Source organism: Aulostomus chinensis, chromosome 11 (genome assembly GCF_037954235.1).
Source record: "Aulostomus chinensis isolate RoL2024-O1b breed Wild chromosome 11, RoL_Achi_v1.0, whole genome shotgun sequence".
NCBI lineage: Eukaryota > Metazoa > Chordata > Actinopteri > Syngnathiformes > Aulostomidae > Aulostomus > Aulostomus chinensis.
Genome location: NC_141330.1, coordinates 5,201,636 through 5,224,721, shown reverse-complemented (window position 1 = coordinate 5,224,721; position 23,086 = coordinate 5,201,636). Strand labels below are relative to the sequence as shown.

Sequence of the window (23,086 nt, the reverse complement as noted above, 5' to 3'; positions counted from 1 at the left end):
GTGGAAGAGAGTCCAACCCCTCTCGAGAGGTCTGGTTCCAGAGCCCTTGCCGTACGTTGAGGTGAGTCCGAATATCTGGCCTGAACATCTCAACCTCATGCTCCAGCTCAGGCTTCTTCCCCACCAGAGAGGTGACATTCCAAGTACCCAGATCCAGCTTCTGCTGCCCAATTCGACTGCCAAGGTCTCCGCTCTCGAATGCCACTCATCCCACACAGCACCCGACCCCTTTGGCCCCTCCCATTGGTCGTTAGCCCACTGGAGGAGGGACCCACTTTTCCTCTTCGGGTTGTGCACGGCCGGGCCCCATGGGTGCAGGCCCGGCTACTAGGCGCTCACCGCCAAGCCCGGCCCGCTGGCATGTTAAACCTATTCATGAAATATAAGTTGTTGAAGCTCCCCAACATTTTGGTGCATACCAATTAGTTTCTGTTTTGTTTCAATAACTTTTTGTCATGTCTTAAATGTCATCTTCACTTCCTGTTTTACTTTCGTGCTATTTTGTCTACCCAACAGGGCACGTAGTCGTTGCAGCTCTGTATCTGTATCTATGTCGACGTTCATGCACAACCCCTGTACATTAATACAGACTGAGATAACACTTCCCATCCAATGGCATTCATTGTGCTAAGCTAACTAGCAGTAAGCTCCCTTATGCACACAAAGAGGAGAGAAAGCCGTCAGTCTTCCATCTGGCTCTGGGGAGGATGACAAATAAGTGTTGAATGTTAAAAAATGTTGTCTTCTTGACACATGTGAGAAAGAGTTATTCAAGGGAAACTGTAACCGACTGTCCAAAAACGGAAGTTGCAAAAGTCAAACAAAGAAAAAGAGCTAAATGAGATCCAGGGAAGTCATGACATTTGGAGTGAAACTTTGACAATGTGAAGGATGTTTACACTCTACAAAACATAGAGTCCCCTCTGTGTTTCGCAAGTGTGGCCAACTACATGTAGCCAAGAGACTGACAAATCCTGCTAGAAAACAGTAGTGAGAGTTTAAGAGTCTGGGCTACCATGTGAGAGTGTCAAATGACCTTTCATTTCAGTGTTTTTGGTTTCATGCTCCACGGGGCATCCCCAGAAAACCAGTCTATGTTCTCTTTGATTATGAAATGTCACTAACTTACTTTATCCCTGTAGAAAGCATGTACATGCACAATCAAAAGAAAAGAAACCCCACACGTGCTTGTGTAGGCTGTTGGGTGCTGTCCCACTCAAGAAAACGAGGGAACAAACACGTTTTCACTGTTGCTCCCAGGACTCTTTCCTATGGTAGTGAATGGAAGTCAAAACAAACTCAGACCGTAAGACCTAATATAGCTCAAAATTAATGAAATGCGTTCTGTAGTAAAGAAGTATCTGCCAGGTGACTCATTCACAAGAGATACTGAACAGCGTCAAAGCTTCTTTACCCACTTTGCTGGTCGAAGTACATGAAAGCAAAGCAGTAAAATTACAATTATACCTATTTTCATGTGTGAATTGGTGATGTGTATGCCATTTTACAGGTCAAGTCAAGGTTGCAAAAAAAAAAAAAAAAAGTTGTCATCTGCATTCATATTACAAATCCACACCATGAGCTTGAGACCCTGTGGTTTGAGGATGTCCACCTGTTGCAATATCTCTGGAATTACTGTAAGGAAATTCTGTAAATTTGGCACAAGCATCCACTGGTGCACAGGGATGAACTGGAAAGATTTTGGTGGTAAGAAGTCAAAATCTTTGTCACCTGATATGAATGCAATACCTCTGTAACACCTTGAGGTGTTGTCTCCAAATTTTGCACAGTCATCCACTTGGCCTCAGGGATGAATGATTCTGGCAGTCAAAGGTCAAGGTCACTGTTTTATGGTATATCTATTCTACAACATTTGCTTTTAATCTGACCCAACACCCACTACATGTGGGTGCGAATGAAAAAGTATGTCAAAAACTGAACTGAGCTGTTTGTCAATTTATATACATGCAAGGGGGATTATTTTTAAAGTTCCCACAGTAACCTGAGATGAAACCAGTTTTGAGCGAGTTAGACATGGGAAATTATTTTTTTCCACCTTTATTTCTATACTTGTTAGTTATGCTCTCTTATGTGCTCCCATTTCTTTTTTTTGTTTTTGAATTTCCAAGTGTCTGCTGTTTCTCTCTCCTGCAAATATCTAGTGTACGTTACCAAGTGATTGTGCTTTGTTTACTGACAGCAAGAGGGAACATCATGTGATAGGAATGTGGGGTGTGGGATAATCTGAATACTCATCGTTATTGTACATCTGTCCAATGGCAGCATTGTAATTCCTGGGTTTAGCCTCCCCAATTAAAATCTTTTCTAAATGTCATGGCCTCATTTTTCCTTGATGCATTAGTTAAACAGTGTGAATTATGCCACATCATTATTTTATTAAGTTAAATTAAATCCTTCCCATTTTCTTGTGAGAAGTGGTCCAAGGGGGAAAAGGAAAATCATTTTACACAAGAAAACATGGAATTTTGCCTTGCACAGCATGTGCTTGGCAACAGCAACATCCTGAAAGAAAGCAGATTGTAATGTCAGTCAGTATATGGACGGACCAAGTTAAGGATAAAGGTTATGAGAAATCCATCAAATGAAATGTAACCATCATTCTTACCTCAATGAAGATATCTAGACGCAAAACTCTGTAAACGGAGCATTTTTTAGATTTAAAATAGGGATTAGAGAATAGAGATAGATCAGGAGCACATGATGGTTAAAAAAAAATCTTAAATCATAGTCAAGACAAACCTTTTTCTTGAGGTAGTTTTACATTTGCCACCATGTTGCTACAAGCTGATTTTTTCAGAAATTCCTCCACAACCTTGTTGTCCACTTCCCTCTTCCGAGCTGGAAAAGAGAGAACAGTGCTGTGTGTGTATCAACAATAAGTGGGCTGTTTTTATAGCTACAGTCCATTATAATTTCATGTAAATAAACATCCCTTACATGTAAGCCCTTGTTAAAAGGGTTCACATGATGCCCGCGAAGCTCATCACTGGCAGGTAACGCTCCCTGGCACATTCCCATATTTCTGGGAGGATGCGACCGCACTCTAAGGGCAGATCTTTCTACATCTGGTTAGCTGTCCGCTAACTTCATTGAGGGACTTTTAGAAAACTGATCAAATTGTGATCATGAAATGAGTCACGCTGGAGTCGATTTATGACGCCTGAAGCAATTTATTCACCATTCTAGAGGGAAATTAGTAATAACTCAGTTGGTAGTAGAGTAGGTGTAGAGGTAGGCAGATCATGACTTTTTGTTTCTCACCATAGCTTAAATAGTCATACCAGGAACTGCATTTTTCATTGTAGAGAAATTGCGCTTTTAATAGACTCCATGTAAATTTGTTTATTCTCAAATAGCCGTATTCTTTAAAAAAAAACAAAAAAAACAACCCACGCATTTAACAAAGGTCAGGCTGAATATTGCCTAAAATGATGCAAAAACAAAGTTTGATTTAATGACTTACAATACAGCATGTGTCTGCTGAGACTGTCCTCGGTCCCTGTCTCATCTAAAGGGGGCTCTATTTCCTGTAATATGATGCATTCGGGGCAGTTGGTCCAGTTGCCACTCCAGAGCAGGGTTCTTCGCTGAGGCCTTCCTGGATTAAAACAACAAAACATCAAGGCAGCGACAGTAATGACCAGTGAGCAGGCCAACATAACCAGGTTTCACCTGAGTTGGTAGGCAGAGGTCTCTTTGTTGAATGCTGTCATGCAAATCATGACATTTGTTGGATGAGAGATTAGTTACCCGGTATTCATATTTGTGACATCACAATGACTGAGCGACAACCATGGCTCCAAAACAGGGGCATGCACAGCTCCACATGGGGGACACGACGAAGATGACTTGCTCATCTCTGGATGAATGTTTGAAATGATCTCCATGCCCACAGGAGCAGCACAAGCTGTCAGAGGACGAGGCCTGACCTTTGAACCATCTGCTCCAGAACTTCCCGTGGAGAAGATCTGACAGAGCTAGCATTAGTTTTAGCACTGCTAGCCTAGCCACTGGTGGTGTTTGGGTCATCCATGGAGTTACAGGGGGCAAACAGCAGGGGGTTGAATGTCACGGGGGGGGGGGGGGGGGGGGGGGGACGGGACTTTAAACTTGATTCTGCAAAATTCACTCTCTTGCCATCAACGGTGTTGACAATTATGAAAGAATTTCTTTAATGACATGATCTATGATCGATTTTCCTGATTTGTTTCGGCGACATATTTGAAAACTTTGAGTAATTGGTTAAACTTTAAACACTGGAATGAAGAGTCTAGGTGAGCATAGTTACCTTCCAGTTCCAAATCATCCCTGTCGGGGCGAATATGATAGATCCAGGTCTGTTTTGCGCAGTTGTCTCCTCTAGAAATATTTGAAAAATAAATATACACATCAAGTTTGAGGCAATTTTTTTTTTTTAATATAAAACACTTTCACTCTCACACTTCCTTTATTTTGGGGAGACTGATTTCTTGTTCTTGCTTTGTCAATTCTATTTCTGTCCCCCAAATGTCCTGTTTTCTGTACTGTGTGTTGGATTTTGTCCATTTTAATTCATATGAATAAGAGCAGTTCAAGCGATCACAAATTTCAGCTTCCAGATAACCTTTAATCCATTAAGTCCTTAACTTTACTCATAAGTGGGTTAAAAAAAAGCTGTTCATAACAATTATGAAGGGAGAATCAATTGCAGGGCAGTTGTATTACACTGACTTTGTTTCATCAGTGTGTATCTAATGAATTAACAAGTGATTTACAATTAAAATGTGAATAAATCCATTTTGTTAGTGTGGGTGTGGTGAAAAAAGTCTTTGTTCATTACCAAATCAAGGCTTTAACATTTTTGTTAATGTCAGTTCAAACTGCAGAGGTCATGTAGTCATGTGATAGTGACTTCCTTCCACTTTCATTTTTTTCTTCTGAGCACCCATTGATTCATTTAAGGAGGATTTTATGAAAACCACAAGGCGGATCTTCACTAAAGCTGGTGGAGGGTGTCGCAAGAACTCTGGACATTTTGGGATGTGCACTTCTTTCATTGAGTTTGGTTGAAGTCGGCCTGGTGGAGGTCTGCGCTCTCAGAGTGCTCTCTAGGTTCTTCTTCTTCTTGTTCTTCTTCTTCTTGTTCTTCTTCTTCTCAAGTTGTTAAAAGCTGGTTTAGTTTTCCTGAATACCTATACACCTGGAGGATTCTCACTCTGTAAGAGGAGGATTTACCACAAACTTGGGACTTATTAGCTCTGGCCACTGTTTTCTGAATTATATTATTTTACTTTCAGAATTACTGAGAGGCACGCTTTACAGTGAATTCATTTTTAGCAGTATGCTTTACAGTGGTTCCTTCTCTCATAACACATGTGCTTGTGTGTGTGTGTGTGTGTGTGTGTGTGTGTGTGTGTGTGTGTGTGTGTGCGCGTGTGTGTGTGTGGGTGTGGGTGTGTGGTAGCTGCCGCCTCACATGCGCATGTTTCCAGTAAGCAGCAGCGTGTCTTTTGCTGTCTCCTCCATCGTAAACAAAATATTATCCATGGCTCTGAACATGCGTATATCGGCTTCTCTGTGACTGACAGCCGCTTTAAAGTACCATTTCCCCAGATACTGCAGTCAGAAGAGACATAGACAGGTGGAACAAAAGCGTGGGGAGGTAGCAAGTATACACCACCTGCAACTTGCAAAAGAGAGCACTGATGGAAAGAACAGAGTGGAAAGTGCATCTGTGATAACAAACACCTATATCAATAATCAATCTAGGGCCAACACAAGTCACACTTGACTTTCTAAAAGGAAATAACACACCAACAATAAAATTAGCTTACCATTAATTAAATCAAAACACTGAAAATAGTCAAAAAAAAAAGTAAGTAAGTAAGTAAGTAAGTAATCATCCGTTCAGATGCAATTACTTAATACAGACATCAACATTTTTTTTTCTTACCGCCTGAAGGTCAAGAGTGTTGGCGGGTAACTGTTCAGGATATGAGCAAGGAACCATGACATGCTGCAACAAACTATATAAACTGATCAAATAAGTCAGCGTTTCATTTAACATGCTTGCAGCCTAAGATCCAGGTCTCTAAATGAATCTGTCTGTAAATCCACTCAGGACGCTCCGAAACTGTGACGAGCTCCAGTGCGTTTCTTTAAAAGAGTGGAAGGTGAATAATTAACCTGGACAGCTGTCATCCCAGTCGTCATGTGGGGTGCATCAGATGTTGAATATGTGATGTGTGTGTGTTGTTGAACGTGGAGAAACAGGACAAACTGAAGGATTCTTTCACACAGCAGCATGAGCTGTTGTCTCACTATCAGCCTGGTGAAAGAGCCCACTGAGACTGACTGAGCCATCATCTGACAGAGGAAGTGGTTTCTCTTTGTTGCAGTTAATAATATAGCATTTATTTCCTTTGCCGTGTAACCAAATGTGAATAAGTGACAAAAAAACCCTTAGAGACACATGTTTTTGTGTTCATCCCCCCCCCCTTTCTGCAGTACTCCCACACTTTCTGTCAACATGGATTTACTAAAAATCACTAAGTAAATATTTGAAGTACTTTCATCATCCTACACCAAAGCCTGTTTTTCTGTCCCTATACGGTCGGGGGAATCATGAGGTACATTATATATTCAGATCAGGTGATATAATTTTTATGTAACAACTGTAAATCCCCCCCCCCACCCCATACTTCTTTGTACAAAATGGGTAGGATTTTCCACAGATATTGTTCCTGATGCACCAGGTTTTAGTTTGATTCCCTCCACCAAGGAGACAATGTGATCAGTGCCATTTTTGTTGTTGTTGCTAGTCTGTCAGTTGTAGGCTCATTACTTCAAAACTGGGCAAAGAAAGACCCCAGTCCTTTTCTTGAACTGGGTCGGGCTGAGGTCTGTGGTCTTCAAGTGTCTTGTCTGTCAGCAGGATTCATCATGTCACGTCGCCCAGGCAGAGGTGGTATGTGCTCTCTGAGTGCCCTCTAGTTGCAGTCTGTATCTTTGTGCAGGATTACTTTGATCTGCACCTGCCACTCTTTGAATACTTCCTTTTTTAAATTTTTACCCCTCCCCTCCCCTCCCACCACACACACCTGTGGTGCTCCTTTGAGGAATTCAATGTTTGTTTTATTCACTGAGAACTATTGCTTGAACTACACGTGGATATTTGAGTCTCTCATTCTGGTCAGGTTATACTTTTATTGAAAAACATGTAACCAGTTTATAAAACTATATATATTTTTAACAGGTGAGCTATATATATACATATATTATAGCTTAAGCAGCATTAAGTATTCCTTAACTGAGAAACATTAGCCACAAACCTGCTCAGTGCCTCCTTACAATGGTGCCTTGTACTTCTGACAGTTCCTCACTGCAGAACAATGATGTGTTTAGAGAGAATAAACAAACAATGCAATTAATTTTAATATGATCAGATGTTACCAACGGGCATGCATAGCCCTAATTTAGGGTCTCCACACCGTTAGACTCAGGAAACAATGTGAAGGTGGAATTTGTATCAATACATTTAATCACTTCCAATCTCCAATACATGCCCAGTCATGACATGGCAAACTGTGCAAGTGGAGCAGCTTTTTATTCTCATAGTTTCTTGTTTTCACTGAGTGCAACTATTAAGGAGCATTTTTTCATGATTGGGGGGACGGTATTATAAGATTGTTTCTTCTTCCTGCTTCTTTTTGCACTTGGGGGAATTGGACCTGTGATTTATGATTCTACCATGGAGAAAAAAAAATGAAATGAAACGGAAACAACCCCCCCCCCCCAAAAAAAAACACCAATTCAAATTTCTTTTTAATGTTTAATAATGATGTTACTGATGGAGAAAAAAAGGCAACAACATGTATCAAGTGCCATTTATAATTGCAAGTTTAGGGTTACAGAGTCAGAAGCTGCTGGGAAGTTGCCAAAGAATGACTCAATAACCTTTTTTGTCAGAGTGAGGCTCTAAATAGCGAGAGGAGAGATGTAATCCAGAAGTGCAGACGGCATAATATGAGAGAAAGTTGGCAATTTGTGTGGTTTTCCCAGTTTCAGACAGCAAGGAAAAGGTGTTTTCATCTGTCTCTAGCACAGGAACAGCGTGATTTTTTTTTTTTTAATTTTACATTGCGTTTGGAAAAATTACTCAAAGCAAAACTTAACCAAAACGCAACTGAAAGCTTAAAGTCCGTCCACGTTGTTAACTTGAGTTTCATTCTACCTCCAACCGAAAGTCAATCAATCGGTTGAAAAAACTCAGAATTTTCTTCGACTTTGACTGTAAACTTCCATGTCACTGCCCCCCCCCCCCCCCCTGTGCTATTACATCGAACCAATCTGGGAAAATAGCTGAGCATTCTGTCCCCTCTGTTGTAACCACAAATCTAGCTACTATTCCCCCTTCAGTATTGATACCAGGTCTCCACTTTCCTTCATCTCCGTCACGATGTCCAAACCTCCGATCAGCTCTCCTTTTACATACAGCTGAGGGTAGGTTGGCCAGTTCGAGTATGTCTTGAGGCCCTGACGCACCTCTTCATCCTGCAGGATATCAAAGGTGTCATAATCCACTCCGGTTTCGTTCAAAATCCCCGTTATCTGCCTGCTGAAGCCGCATTTCACAGCGTCCTTGCTGCCCTTCATGAACAGCATGACGGGGCTCTGGTTGATGATGGTCTTGAGACGATGCTCCAGAGTGACGGCCTTGGGGCAGGTGTTCTCCAGCTCTCCGGACTCAGCCAGCTCCTTCACAATGTCTAGGCCCCCGATCAACTCTCCATTCACATATAGTTGAGGGTAGGTGGGCCAGTTGGAGTAGGTCTTCAGACCCTGCCGGACCTCTTCGTCGGACAGGATGTCAAAGCTGCTGAACCGAATGCTGCGATCCTTCAACAAGGCCACAATCTGCCTGCTGAAGCCGCAGCGGGGCTCTTGGGGAGACCCCTTTATGAAGAGCATGCAGGGTGCCGCGTTTATGAGTTTCTTCAACCGCTGGTTCAGGTCATTGGCGCTATTTTCAGGTGCTCCACCCGGACTCCCGCTCACTGCCAGGCGCTGCACCTTCTTAGTTAACTCAGCAACATGGGCCCCGTCCAGGCGGTCGACTTGTTCCCCTCCTTTGACGAAAACGAACGTGGGGACCGAGGAGACTTCATACTTCTGCGACACCTCTGGCACCGCTTCCGCCTCCAGCTTCACAAACGTGGTGTGAGCGTGTTGCTTGGCCAGCTCGGCCATCACCTCGTTCATATGGACGCACTGGGTCGCCCATGGTGCGTGGAAATGTACCACGGTCAGGCATTTTCCAGCTTTGGTGAGGATATCTTCGAACTGCGTTTGACTTGTCGCCTCCACGAGATTCGCCATTTTCACTTAAGGGTACTTCCGCTGTCCCCGTGACGTCATATCCCGGCAGCCTGGTAGCTTCTAGCAAGTACCGAAGCTGCTAGCTTGTCCGGAAGTCGTTTGTTATCTGATGCTAAGAAACAGCTGCACACACTGGATAAGTGGAGAGGTTAGTGTGGTTTTCAAGGTAAGTTAAGTAACACAACCGTCTTTGGGAAAATAGTCTAAACCTGTCTGTGGTAATCTTATTTTATTTAGTGTTAGCTTGGCATTCTATCTTGTTTGCCTGTTAAAAATAGCTCCGTTGTAAACGCGTAGCCCGTGGTGTCGTAAGTTGTAGCTAGCGTTAGCATGTAGCTCCTGCGCACAAGCCGTTGGTAACTAACAGCAGCTCGCTAAAGTCGTCCAGTATGTAAACTAATGACAGTCTTGCGTGTTACTGTGCAGTGTTTTTGGAAAGGCTGTTCACATTTAAATATAACGGAACAGTAGTTTGGACCACAGGGCTAGCATACCTCCCGTCAAAATCCCCTCAAATTCACTTTCCTCCAAATCAGTGTTAACCTTCGTTTATATAACTAGAGTTACAGATAACGTTAGCGATGAAATAACCAAGTGTAGTTATGAGTTTTTGTTGTTTAAGAATTGGAAATAGAGACCTACTTTTTCTGTACAGGCGCAATGGTTTGACGCAGCACAGCGACCTAAACGGCCCCATCATAACTTCATGATAAACTAAACCTGTCGTTGAATTCTAAAAGAGCGACAGCTGGACGACTTTGTTAGCGAGGACGAGGATAATCACTTGTGGATTAATCGAGATTTCGAACCATGTTTATCTGAACCAGTAAACACAGAGGAGGAATTACAGGTTGTGGAAGCTGGGCGGGCAGGACGGAGGTTTGCTAATTAACCTGCCGCTGAAGTAACTACTGGTCTACCGGTGACTGTAGGCCTCTTAGTTCCTCATGCACGCATCTCTTCTACTGCTTCTATTATCATCGTTATTACTATTATGAAACATTTTGTCATGGTCCGCCTTAAAATTATACGGTAAAGTTAGACCGACTTCTTTTGGCTCATACTAGTTTTTATTTCATGGTTGTATCAAACTAAATATTTTGTCTTAGATATTAGCTAAATTTATGCAGGTATATTTTGACATGGATTCCTGTGTTTAATTTGCATGTGTAAACAGACGTTTCACTTAAGTTTAAGCGATGTAAATTCTACTCACAGGTGTGGAAAAGTCATGGCTACTTGTTGTTACTTATACTTATGAACCCCACAGTTGATTAAGCTGATATATCTACCAATGTCGATATCATCTGTACATAAGCATGTTTGTGTGATTTTCCTACCTTTTTTTCAGATACTGAAAACTTATGTCAACATTGTAAATTTTCATCATTTACAAGAGTTGGAAAATCTATTAATAATAAGGTTTATAGTTGATAAACAGATAAGACATGTAAACGGAGCAGCAGTTTTGCTCATCAGACCGATGCTGATAAATTATTCTGTATTAAACCAATATTTGCATGATGCCAATGTTTTTGGTCTGTTGGACAGTCACTGGGTCACTCACTGGCAGCGGAAAACTAACAGTAGAGAGGGTAGGGAGGTGATATGATTGGATAATGTTTGTGAGGGTACAACCACTAGATGATGTCACAGAGCATCATTTGTGTCTGATGTCTGTTTAAAAAAAAAGAAAAATCCATAAAGCAGATAACTCAGACTAAGTAACAATATCCTCCTCATTACAGCTGCAGCAACTAGCCCTTTTGTCAGGGGAAAGAGATGTTTTGTACACACTGCGGAGAACTGCATGCACACACACATCCACACACACTGTCCCAACACAAGACTGCTCGGTGCCCTGATCAGCATAACCACCAGGACCAATAGGGTCACAAAGCTACGTTTTAATATAGCTACAGCCATTTCAGTGGGACTCTACATGTAATCATCAATTGTACGTGCTAACAAACTGATGGACAGATGATGCATCTGCAAAACGTCATATTTAACCATCATCTGTTAAAAATGACGTGTGAAAGGATCATATTGTTATAAACAAGTTGCCTCCATTCCTCTCTCCTGTGTCTACTCCTCGCCCTCTCTGTTTGCATCACAGCAGGGGAGGGGCCAAAGCATGAGGAGAGGTGGTGAGGAAAGGTGTTTCAATAATGATAATGCTAAACTGAGAGATGGGGTTTGGTATATGAGGCATCCATTGTGTACCTAGAAATCTCTCCATAGAAACATGGCTAATTCTGTCAGGTTTTAAAACGTATATCTTATTTAGGGATGGGAATTGAAAACCGGTTCCTGTTGAGAACCAGTTCCCAGAGTGTCAGTTCCTTGGAATCATTTGCCAGTTTTGCGATTCCAGTTGGCGCGAATTGTGTAGCTATATGCGCTGCGTTGCTTATGCAAGCAATTCAATGTGGGTGGCGATGTCATTCACCAGTGCAGCCATCAGGAAACATTGCGCTGAAGTGGCACAAATGCATGAAAGTTGTTACGTTCACAAGAAAGGATGACAACAGGGCAACTTGCAATACTTGCAAAGTGGATATTTCATCAAAGGGAGGAAATACTACCACTATGCAGAAATATTTGCACACCCAGCATGTGATAACTTTGAATGAATGTCGCGTTTTCTATCTGCTCCGGAGCAAATCTCAACCCAGCAGCAGCAGCAACGTTAGCATGTCCACTGCTGTTTATACTGCAGGTAACTAACCAACTAACACTGCCTATCATGTTAGCGCCCCCTCACTATTGGGTTTGTAAGGTCATGTTACTGCTAAACTAAACAAAGTTTATGCTAGTCGACCTGTTTGTTCTCTTTTTTTCCAAATGAGAATCGAGAACAGAATCAATAAAGAACCAAATCATGAAGCATAATCAAAAATGGAATCGGAATCTTAAAAATCTCATCAATTCCCATCCCTAATCATATTGCTACCTTGATTTTTTACGAATCAACCATCTTATATTGATTTGGCTGTAATGACTAACATTTGTTTATGATGCAGGAACACAATGGAGGAACAAACTGCAGACATAGAAGTGACTGTCAAAACATTAGACTCTCAGAGTCGAACCTACACTGTTGGTGCTCAGGTAAGTCAATCTGCCCTGCTGTCAACTCTGGACAGAAATCAGATTTTTGCAGCATTTTGACTCGGGCTCGGTTCATCTTTTCTGCAGCTGACAGTGAAAGAGTTCAAGGAGCACATTGCACCTTCAGTCAGTATTCCTGTGGACAAGCAGAGACTGATCTACCAGGGCAGAGTCTTACAGGATGAAAGGACTCTGGCAGACTACAGTAAGTAATCATATGGTCAATGCAAGCAAATGGAGCTTTGTCAGCCTCACTTTAAAGGGACTTGCTCAAAAGTTAAACCTGTGAAAGCAAACCTCACATTTTCCTTCCTTTGAGTGAACTAATCTTCTCTCGCAAATTATCTTGTGAAACTCTATACTTAAGTACCCACTTCAGACTAATGTGTGCTCCAAAATGTATTGTGTTTCAATGTTTTGGAGTTACAGTAACTGTAAAAGGACACGATTTCATGTAATGGCATTCAGGGCTATGAAATGCATGTCAATCTGTTCTTGTGTCTCACCAAATGTATAACATGAAGATGCTTTCATGTTAGTACAGTTGTAACTCCTGTTCTTTGTTGTTGGTCCAGATGTGGGTGGCAAAGTGATCCACCTTGTGGAGCGGGCACCCCCTCCACCCTCTCAGCCTGGCTCAGGGCCAGGGAGCAGTACAGCTGAAAGTGGAACTACACAAGTGCCTCCACATGATCGAAATGCCAACAGCTACGTTATGCTGAGCACCATTAACCTTCCAGTCAACATCATGGACCATCAACAGTTACAGGTAGATCGGTTTTGCGACTTGTCTGCCCAGTGTTTGTTCCTGATCGTAGTTCTGTTTTCATTGTGTATTGTACAAATTCCTCTGTACTTTTACTGTGTGACTGTGTAACAGCAGTTAACAGTTGGGTAGTCACTTTTTGTTGTTGATTTTAAAAAATATCTGGCCATTTTTCACAGTTTTGGGGTATATTCTTCCAGATTTACATAGTTTTCATGCTGTCTTCTCATTTAGATGTCAGTTCAGCAGATGGTGTCCAGCTTTGGGGACAGCACCAGGAATGCCAGAGTCACAACTAGTTCTGGTGTAAGATTTTTTTTGTCTCTTTTTGGGGGGGGGGGGGGGATATATGGAAAGTATCAAATCTCAAATAACGTGACTTTCTGTTATACTAATAATCAACATTTCCATTTTAGAACAATGGGTCTGTGAATGTACACATTGATATGGAACCACCAGTACACAGTGAACCGAGGCTGAGGCTGGTGCTAGCTCATAACATGCTGCGGGACATCAATGATGTCATTCAGCGAATGGAGGTGAGAGCTCCTACTTGTCATTCTCAAATTGTGGATTTCAAGAGAAGCTGCTGCCTATTGCGTAACAGATCAGCCTGCTAACTTTTGTCTGTTTTAGGGTCAACCAAATGACTCATCCTCCCAAACAGAGATGGCTTCTGCTGCTGCTCCACCTCCTCCCTCATCGTCATCTACCACCTCCACTCCTTCCCCCTCTGCTCAGCCCATGGATACATCCCCACCGTCATCCACTCCCCCACCTCCACCCACCTCTTCAGCGCCTTCTGAGGGGCCAACACCTCAACCTGGACCCAAGTATGACTCTCAGTAACTCGAATTGTTGTTGAAAGCACCAAATCTTTACAGAATGTACATGTGGATTCACGCAAGTGGATTTTATTTTCTTTATACCACAAACTCATGTTTCAAAACATGAAGTAAAGCAGAAGATATTTGAACAAAAAAACAGAACATTCAGTGAACATTCATTCAAAAATAATAGTTGAATTATAATGTACGTCAGTGTATATGGATATCTTTCTGTGTCCTGTAATGACAAATATTGCCAGTAGTATTTGGTGCCATTGTGAGCAGCTTCACCTCCTTCTTCTTCTTGCAGTCATCCCAGTCCAGCTGAGCTAGCTGAGATGTTGTCTGAGCTATGGAGGGCAGAGGAGAGACTGCAGCCCTTCATCCAGAGAGCTCACACCATACTGGAGGCAGCCACCACTGCGGAGTACAACAATAATACAGTAGGAGTTAAACCACTAAATAATGATGATTATACAATAACAAACATGATACTCTTGCCTTTTACCAGGATAATGATATCCATGAACTCTGTTGGGTTTGGGGGCAGCAGCAGCTTTGATATTTTAATGATTAACTTCAAATTCTTTGTAGATTCTTGTTGATACAGTACAAATACTGCCGTCGCTTGCTCATAATTCCAGTTATATCATCGGTTAAACAATCAATTTCATGAACACATTAGTAGTTGTTATTGAACAAGTGAATGAGAGGTGGTTATTTTTTCTCTTTCATAGCAGAGAGAAGAGGACCAGCGTACTCTCGTCCTTACATGGGAGTGTCTTCGTCTCCTTGGTAACGCCCTCGTTTCCCTCAGCGACCTTCGACTGAATCTTATGAGCCCTGTGCCCCGCCATCTTCATGTAGTCCGGCCGTTTTCTCACTATAGTACTCCAGTCACTCTGCCTGGGGCTGTGCACTCGTCCATCCCATTGCAAGTGAGTGAATGAGATTTTTTTAGTTAAAAGTTCTTATTATCAATCTTGTGTTGAAACAAAACTTACTGTGCATTGCCGCCAGATGAACCTGGGTGCCACAGTGACTGTTTCAACTAATGGCACGGATGGACAAGTCCCACCCACCCAGCCAGCCAGCCAGTTACCGGAGGCAGGTCAGGGACAAACCTCCCCCCCACAGAATTCCCCTTCCAATCAGACGGCTGGACAGGGACAGGCTGGCCCCCGGGTCATCAGGATAAGCCACCAGGCAGTCCCGGTGGTCATGATGAACACGGACGGTGTGTTGTCCCCAACCCGCCACTGATTGACTGCTCTACTTTGTCAAAGCTGTTTGTGTGTCATGATGCTGGGCAGCTGTGCCTCGGAGACAAATAACCATGTGTATTCATCCTAACGTTCTTGTCTATGTTTGTTGAATGATGGGTTGTAATTGCAAATGCACATCTGTGGAGAGCACAGAGTTCAAACTCTTAACTGTTATCTTGGTTCTGTGTGTTTGTGTGTATGCAGGCCCAGTTGTAGGCCATGCAGCAGCTGGCCAGCTAATACCTGGACAGATAGGTGCCCCGCCCCCTGATTTTATGCGAAATCTCATGCAACAGATCAGTCAGTATGCCTCTGCAGCAGCTACTGGCGCCGCCATGTCTTCCGCCACTGGCCAAGCAGTCCCACCTCAGCCCAACCCAATGGGCTCCAGCTCCACAGCCAACTCATCTGCTACCACCACAGGTCCAAATACACCAACCACCACCCCAACTGCCCCACCACCACCCCCTCATACTGGCCCCCAGCCCCAGACCAGGGTGATGTTCACCAGACCCCCCTTTGCGCCAAACATGCCCCCCCCAGTCCGGGGAGCCACTATCAATGTGAGGGCTACCATCCCTGGCCAGCAGCCAGGACAGGTGACGGTTGTTTTCCTGAATTGGTTTGTTTACTTTGAAGCTGTCACCTGATGAAAATTTGACCAAAGAAACTTCCTCCATAGGTTTTCAACCATGCTGCTCTCAACCAGATGATCAGTGGAATGATTGGACAGCTTCTGCTAGCAGGACAAACAGGCAAGTTTCCCAAATTGATGCATTTAGAAATCAGTTTTGTTTTATTCTGCTTACAGAAGACAAAGACTGATCAAGGATTGGTGTCCACCAGAAATATTTTAACCTGTTGTTTTTATTTTTACAGCTGGTCAAACAGTCACATCCTCCTCCTCTTCTACAACCACGTCCTTCTCCACCTCCACATCCTCCTCTGCCTCCTCTGAAACCTCTTCAACCTCCTCTTCCTTTTCTTTCTCTGCCTCTGGTCCAACACCTTCATCTACAGCAAGCGCCGACAACCCACCAAGCCAGTCTGAGACCAACACTAGTGAGCCCCAGTCACAAGAGATGCATCCAGACCTCAGCCAGCTGTTTGGTTCTCTGCTTGGGGCAGCCGGTGGGGCCGGTGCAAGTCCTATCATCACCACATCTGGTGTCCCAGCATTCATCCAAGGAGTGAACGATTTCATGCAGGTTTGTGCTACATTTTGCATCCAGATTCATCTCTTCTGTAGTACTAAGTACATTATTTACAGGTCAAAAGGCATTCATATTAAAAAGGGACAGCGCAAAATTTAAGGAGAGAAATTGGGAAAAGCACATTGCGCTGTCTCATACTTAAAATCATAGTTCTGTATAATAGGAATAAAAAAATAGTCCTGCTGTGACTATGAATAAAAATGCATAACGTTGGTTAATTGAAGTATTTATCAATGCAACTGTTGAAACAGTCAACAATGTTTACTACAAAATACAAGTGGAAAAGGAAGGTTTAGCTTGTGACTATCAAATCTGTTCTATTGCGAGACCAAATGATCCTGCTGAACCAAGTTGAATGGATGTAGAAGAGATTGTTGAAGACTGACAGAGGTAAATGAGTTTGCGTCAGGTATCTTTTGAGCAGTGGCACACCGACCCGTTACATTTTATCTGACGTACAGGAAACTAAATCTTCGAGAGCAGATTGTTTCAGTAAGGCTGAAGAAAAGAGGACACATACAAAGAAAATTCAAATAGTACCGGCCCCTTTTTAATCATGCTGTCTCCTAATGGTGCAGTAGAGTGAGTGGGACACTTGTGTTATCTGTGTAACTCTCCCCTTCTAAAGAATTTTTTTTCTACACTCCTCATCCTTTTATTCCCAGGCCTCCCAGCCTGTCTTTTCTTCCCCCGGTACCACTCCAGCTCCCGATGCAGGGTCCAATCCAACGCCTAACCCCCCAGCAGCAGCCGAAGCCCTGAACCCGGAGCTGTTCACTGGCATTGTTCGTGGTGTCCTGAACACAATGATGGGCTCTCTGGGTCAGGCCCAGAATGACACAGAGAGCATTGCACAGTTCATGCAGAGGCTCTCCCATGCAACCAACCTTTTCATCAGTCCGGAGGATCCTACTGGTGAATAGCAAAAATACACTTATATTTTCTTGTCATGTTGTCAACACAGCAGCTAAGAGTTGCTGACTCTGCTGCCAAGCAGTCATTGAGCCTGTCAGATATGGTTAGACCTGCATCACCTAGTTTCTTGTATTTTTATTGTTAGGATTCTTTGGAGAGCTGCTAATGTTGGTGTGCCAGACGTTCACCATGTCAGACCTGGTGATGCTGCTTCATGGCCAGCACCAGCCTTTGGGACGCATCCAGCCTCAGCTGGCCCAGTTCTTCACCCAGAACTACCTCAATGGCAGGGAGCCCACGGATGAGAACATTGCTGTCAGTACCAATCAGCTGGAGAGAGGCTCTCCCCCCTTGTTGTAACTTGTAACTTAAATACTCAGGCACAGTTGGAAAATAGACTCTTGCCTGACATGCCTTTATTTTGACATGTGCCGCTGTTCTCCAGGCTGCTGCTACCACGATTGTCAGTGAACTTGAGGAGTACATCACGGAGAGCTTTGTAAGTCCTCAGTCAGTCCCCTTCAGCTACACAAAGAGAATGCAAAAACATTACCAAGATATGTGTAGGACTTATTTACAGACATTGTATTCAATTTATTTACATTATATTTTGTAATGTTGATTCATCTGTAAAGCATTGAAATGTTGTAGCTTTTTCGTATTGTTTTAGTTAATTAATAATGATTAATGATTGATATTAAAACAGAATGTTCTTTTATCCCTCCCAGAGAGAATCCTCAGTCACAGTATTGGAGGGCGTTGACATCACCCAGACCAACATGCTCTACTTCAGACAGCAGCTCACACACATTGCCACACACATTCTGCGCTGCACTGGTAAACCTTAAAAAAAGAAACTGCCTCAGTGATGACCTGCTTGTTTTTAATGTTTCAGTTGCAGTTAAGCCTCCACTTGTCTGTGGTAAACCAGTTAACTGTAAAGTTTGGTGCATTTGTTAGCCTGCTTGAGGCTTTGGCAATAGCTGGCCCCCTAACCCTGGAACTTTGACCCCAGATATATCTGTTACTCAAAATTTTCGATTTCAGAACAGTTTAAATCTTTATACGTCCCTCTGTGTTACTTTTTGCCTTAAGTTTATCTTAAGAATGCATAAATTATAGTATTGAAATTATGTCTTCTCTGATGATAATTAAGTGTTAGTAAAGATGGATTAATTTTGTTTTCACCCAGATGAATCATTTGGGCCACAGTTGCTTCAGATGTGTAACCAGGCACTGTTTGAGTGTCTGGCCCTTAACCTTCACTGTCTGAGGGGAGACCAAAGAGCTTTAACTGCTGTCATCAACCACAGAATAGTCAGTACACACTCTCACAATTTCACTCTCTGTTTGTTTTGTTATGCATGTTGGTGCATGTTTATTTTAAAGCCTTGCACAGTTGTACAGCAAAAATGTGAATTAATTTGCGATCTACAATTTTTGAAGGTAGAAAATCATGTTAAGGTTAAGGAAGCAAGAATCACAATTCAGAGGGGTGGACATTGACACCACACCAAAGACACTGCTGTTACACCTGTAAAGTAAAAGTTTTTCTTTGGTTTCTCCAGCGGAGGATGTCGAGTGACATCAGTCCCAGCCTGGTCAACTGGATGACAAGCATGATGACTATGAGGCTGCAGTTTATTCTGGAGCATATCCCCATCACACAGGAGCAGATCCAGAACTACATAGTTTACACACAGGTGCGGGGCTTCCACCTTTTACCGCTTTGGCACATTTTGCAACTGTCGTTGTAGAGGATGAGGTGATCTTTTTGAGACTACGTGCACCAGAGTGCCTCGCAAATATACCCTGTTTGTTTTTCTGTGTGTGTGTGTGATGTCACCATCGTACAGAAGCATTGACGACTGTGTGCAAGCTTCCACTTGGCCTTTTCGTGAAAATGAAACTGCATTGTTGCCAGAGATGTAATGAGCAATCTGATGTAGTGAAACAGTCACAATTTATTCACATTACATAATAAGATAGCCTGAGCCCTTTTGAGTCACTTTACAAAAATTTACAGGCAGGTTGGTTACGTGATGTCTCTTCAGGCCCCCCTAAAAACTGTTGCAGCCTCAGTTAGCTTCTTGTTGCCTTTGGTGAAAGATAAAGTTGCGAGGCAGTCGGTATCCAGCAAGCAAAAACCTCCCGGTAGAAGCGAGGGCACTTCCTATACTAGGCGCCTGCCTACCCTAACAACTGCCCAGCCGTAAACACAGCTGAGATCGAGAGAGTTGGCTACATCTTCATAAAAATATGTTTTCGAAACTTGTGTCTTGACTTCACTTGACACCACTAGACGTGTTGTAATTTTGAAGCCATGGTGCTTTAGGTTCAGAAAATAGAAACGGACGAGAACTCAAATATTGATCTATTTCTGTGCCTACCAGTAGAAGTGATTACATACGACTGTCTTCATAGTTTAAGCTTCTCTAGTGTTTTAGCACTTTTGTCATCTTTTTTCCCTCTATTGTTCAGCTGTCTCCTGTGCCATTATTGCTGATATATATTATTGTCTCGTACTTTTTCCGTATGTTTTTCGAGTGTTTCGAGAACTCAAGGGGTCACCCTTTGTGTGCGGGGAAGTCAGTCCTGCTATCTGATGGTTGTTCCATATCCTGTTACTTTGACCAGCACATCTGAAATGGAGAATAAATAATAGATGGCATTCTTTCACAGGGAGATCAGTCTTCTGCACCTGATACACAAGAGCCTGAACGAACACAAAGTGCAACGGTAGTTTTTTCTTAGTGTCTTAAATGTTCTTCTCCAGATAATTCAGTTTGAAATTTTAGTTTCCGTTTTACTATTGTAGTTCCCTCACTTTACTTTGCTCCGTGTCCAAAGGTGGGTGACACCCTCTCGCCAGCTGCAGCTACCACAGCAGAGGAGGCCATGTCTGTGTCACACGACACAAGGACGTCATTACGGGAAACGAGGGTGTTACCTGGGGACCTAGGAGCCTCAGGAGGAGGTGGCAACGTGGGTGCTGAGGGCGTGAGTGAGGAGCCGACTGGAGAGCCCGAAGCCTGGGCGGCTGCTGTACCACCTGTGAGAGCTCCCAACTTGTTTTGATTTAACCTTTAACTTTGTTGTTGATTTTTGTTTAGGGAAAGTGTTTTTGTGATGCTGCAGCTTTTGTGAAACCGCCCTGCTTCCGATATCGTATGACTACAGCGAATCCACTGATGACACGTCATCAGGTTTTATAAAATAAATTACTTGTGGGACAGTAGTTCTGTCAAAATGGTGTGTTGAGGCCCATGAAAGAAACAATGAGCCCAGCAGTGTGTTAAAGTGATTCGTGGTTCCACAGAGGAGCTGATTATTAGCTGTGATGTCAGAACATACCAGGTGGACTCGGAGATGACGAGCTTTTATCAGCCTTGTTATAAGGAAAACTCTCTGAGGATTACCACGCTACCCTCCTTTCTTACTGTAAGTGTAGCAGCAACGTCTCTGGATTGGGGGAGCGTGCTGTTGCCATGGAAATGTTTGCTGAACTGTAACTGTTGGCTAGTTTGTGTTTCATGAGGTCCTGCGAGGACCCTGGCTGCAGAGACGCACTTTCCCTTTCCAGTGAGAAATGTTGAATATTTTGATATTGACTGTTTGTTAGCATGAGTGAGAAGTTAGCTAGCAACAACAAAATGATCAGTGTGTCATGAAATTGAATGCTTTTGAACAAAGTTAGGTAGGAAATATAATTTGATAATTGTTTCCGTGGAAACCCTTTTATAAAGAATTTACTGAAACATCAATGAAGGAGTTGATGGAAAAATGTACTTGTTGGACTGTAACCTCTGGTTGAAAGCTCTACTAGCCTGCGTTAACCCAATCTTCCCACTAATACTTAAACACCGATGACCCATTATGGTCCCTGTGTTGAAGGAATGGGTGCCCATCATCAGGTGTGACATGATCACTCAGAGGAAGATGAAGGTCCAGCCACCGTTGTCTGACGCCTATTTGCATGGCATGCCAGCCAAACGCAGGAAGGTAATGACTTCAGTTTTTAACTTTGTTGGGTACATAAACACTGATGTGCTTGCCCGTAATAAACCTAAGGGGTGTATGTGTGTGTGTGTGTGTGTGTGTGTGTGTGTGTGTGTGTGTGTGTGTGTGCGTGTGCAGACTGGACAAGGTGGTGGCAGCCTCCTCTCCCTCTCTGATGCAGTGAGCCAAGCTGCCAGATCTGCAGGCGTGAGGCCCATCACCTCTGGCGAGTGTTTGCAGGAAGACCTTGAGACCCAGGAGCTGAAGGAAGCTTTTTCAGAACAGGTAACTGAGCGTTGCAGCGACACGACACACATCACTGTTTAACCCTTAAAATCAGGACATCGACTTTAGTCTCCAAAAGAAAATGATGTGCACAAGGAATAAAACAGTATGTAAGATGGCCAGCAGCACATTTCAGCAAATTCTGAAAGGCAGTTGAGGACAAGCTCTTCTGTACTCCAGTGATTGTTCAACCACGGAGAATCAGACAAGCGTGTATCAAACAGTGTTTTTACAATTTAACATTGCCTTTGTTCTCATGAGAATTAAGCAGTTCCACTCATGAGATAAGTGAATCACAGAATAATCTGATTTAATTTTGTTCTGTTCTGTTTCTGTTCATTTAAATTCAGATGTTCAAAAGTCAGTTGTAACAATCCAGTGCCACTCTCTATGCCGTCGGAGGGAAGAAGCCTGTGGTCATGTGACTGTCGAACCACCAGGTCATCTTGTTGATCATTATTTCTGTTTCCTCTCTCAGGTTAAAGAAGACATCAAAAAGCGAGTGAGAGACGACCCTGATTTCATTTCCGAGCAGTTCCCAAACTCACACAGAGCCTTCTCACCGGACACATAATGACCAAGTTCAGCTGAACACCAACCTGCAAACACTCGAGCTGTTTCCAACTGCATCCTGTTTTTTAACCTCCCTCTGACCACCACTCCAAGCTTCATCCCCAAACTCTGTGTACCTTTTTTAAGCAGTTAGCACTTTTTTGGACTAATTGCCTCCACGCTGATGTGACGACTTCCCCCAGTGCCTATTTATTGCTGTGTTTATTTTCTGTTTTATTTTTAAGAGAATGTTTCCCAGTAAAAAAAGAGAAGTGTCCAGTGAGATGTAAGTCTGTCTGAAGCTGGCCACTGAAATCCTGCTCAAATGCAGGTGTATGTGTTTTATTTGGCTCGTCATCCTCCTGTTTGCCTGGTCAACACCGAGCATAAATTCTTGTTATCTAGTGGACTTTTGCCCCCTTCAGTACTCAAGCGCAACAGAATACTTTCATCTGATGAACATGCCGTTTCGTACATGAATGTACAGTAAAGCTTAATAAAAAAAATTAAAAAAAAAAAAAACTTGATACAAAGGCAGAGTTGATGTGTTCCCAACTGAGTGATATTGGCTGTAAGGAGAAATTAGATATCTTTTTTGCCTCAAAAATAATTTATATTGCAGGAAAACCTCAGCTACTAATTTCTTCTTTTTTTTTACTGTTAAATGTAATGACAAGAACATGTTGATCAAGGTTTCAGTTATTGACCATTGTAGCATCAAATTTTGTAAGCTTTTTGCTCCAAGAATACGTGTTTTCTTAAAATAGGACG

General features: G+C 42.8%; 3 protein-coding genes across 6 annotated transcripts; 1 reads left to right on the top strand and 2 right to left on the bottom strand.

The window, feature by feature from the left end:
• Positions 1-2,376: 2,376 nt before the first annotated feature.
• Positions 2,377-6,145, bottom strand: LOC147252948 (apolipoprotein M-like). Its single transcript, XM_086217882.1, has 7 exons — positions 5,954-6,145; positions 5,477-5,616; positions 4,310-4,380; positions 3,485-3,619; positions 2,761-2,859; positions 2,627-2,654; positions 2,377-2,523 (listed from the first exon to the last, which is right to left on the bottom strand). The coding sequence occupies exons 1-6, from the start codon at positions 6,065-6,067 to the stop codon at positions 2,641-2,643; spliced, it is 573 nt and encodes a 190-aa protein (XP_086074008.1). The 5' UTR covers positions 6,068-6,145; the 3' UTR covers positions 2,377-2,523; positions 2,627-2,640.
• A 1,675-nt stretch (positions 6,146-7,820) lies between these two features.
• glrx3 (glutaredoxin 3) lies at positions 7,821-9,426 on the bottom strand. The gene has a single exon (XM_086217876.1). It carries the CDS (start codon positions 9,376-9,378, stop codon positions 8,404-8,406), a length of 975 nt encoding a protein of 324 aa, XP_086074002.1. The 5' UTR covers positions 9,379-9,426; the 3' UTR covers positions 7,821-8,403.
• Positions 9,390-22,790, top strand: bag6 (BCL2 associated athanogene 6). 4 transcript variants are annotated; one of them, XM_086217873.1, is made up of 24 exons: positions 9,390-9,544; positions 12,405-12,492; positions 12,580-12,697; positions 13,068-13,261; positions 13,493-13,564; positions 13,675-13,797; positions 13,895-14,091; positions 14,396-14,528; positions 14,823-15,023; positions 15,106-15,322; positions 15,555-15,949; positions 16,033-16,105; positions 16,230-16,558; positions 17,230-17,479; positions 17,625-17,794; positions 17,925-17,978; positions 18,208-18,316; positions 18,672-18,796; positions 19,048-19,182; positions 20,162-20,218; positions 20,330-20,533; positions 21,374-21,481; positions 21,617-21,763; positions 22,242-22,789. In XM_086217873.1, exons 2-24 carry the CDS (start codon positions 12,412-12,414, stop codon positions 22,335-22,337), a joined length of 3,588 nt encoding a protein of 1,195 aa, XP_086073999.1. In that variant the 5' UTR covers positions 9,390-9,544; positions 12,405-12,411; the 3' UTR covers positions 22,338-22,789. The 4 variants fall into 4 exon arrangements, with proteins under 4 accessions (XP_086073999.1, XP_086074000.1, XP_086073998.1 ...); XM_086217874.1 differs by having other exon boundaries at positions 9,481-9,526; positions 22,242-22,790; XM_086217872.1 differs by lacking the exon at positions 9,390-9,544 and adding an exon at positions 10,262-10,410 and having other exon boundaries at positions 22,242-22,790.
• The last annotated feature ends 296 nt before the right edge of the window (positions 22,791-23,086 follow it).

Bases quoted from the DNA above. Each gene is read 5' to 3' on its own strand.
- LOC147252948 (XM_086217882.1), bottom strand. From the start codon at position 6,067: ATGTTAAATGAAACGCTGACTTATTTGATCAGTTTATATAGTTTGTTG. The intron at 5,617-5,953 runs GTAAGAAAAAAA...TTCTGACTGCAG, and splicing joins ACACTCTTGACCTTCAGGCG to TATCTGGGGAAATGGTACTT. The intron at 2,860-3,484 runs GTAAGTCATTAA...TCTCTTTTCCAG, and splicing joins CAGCAGACACATGCTGTATT to CTCGGAAGAGGGAAGTGGAC.
- glrx3 (XM_086217876.1), bottom strand. From the start codon at position 9,378: ATGGCGAATCTCGTGGAGGCGACAAGTCAAACGCAGTTCGAAGATATC.
- bag6 (XM_086217872.1), top strand. From the start codon at position 10,373: ATGAAACATTTTGTCATGGTCCGCCTTAAAATTATACG. The intron at 12,493-12,579 runs GTAAGTCAATCT...TCTTTTCTGCAG, and splicing joins CCTACACTGTTGGTGCTCAG to CTGACAGTGAAAGAGTTCAA. The intron at 14,092-14,395 runs GTATGACTCTCA...TTCTTCTTGCAG, and splicing joins ACACCTCAACCTGGACCCAA to TCATCCCAGTCCAGCTGAGC.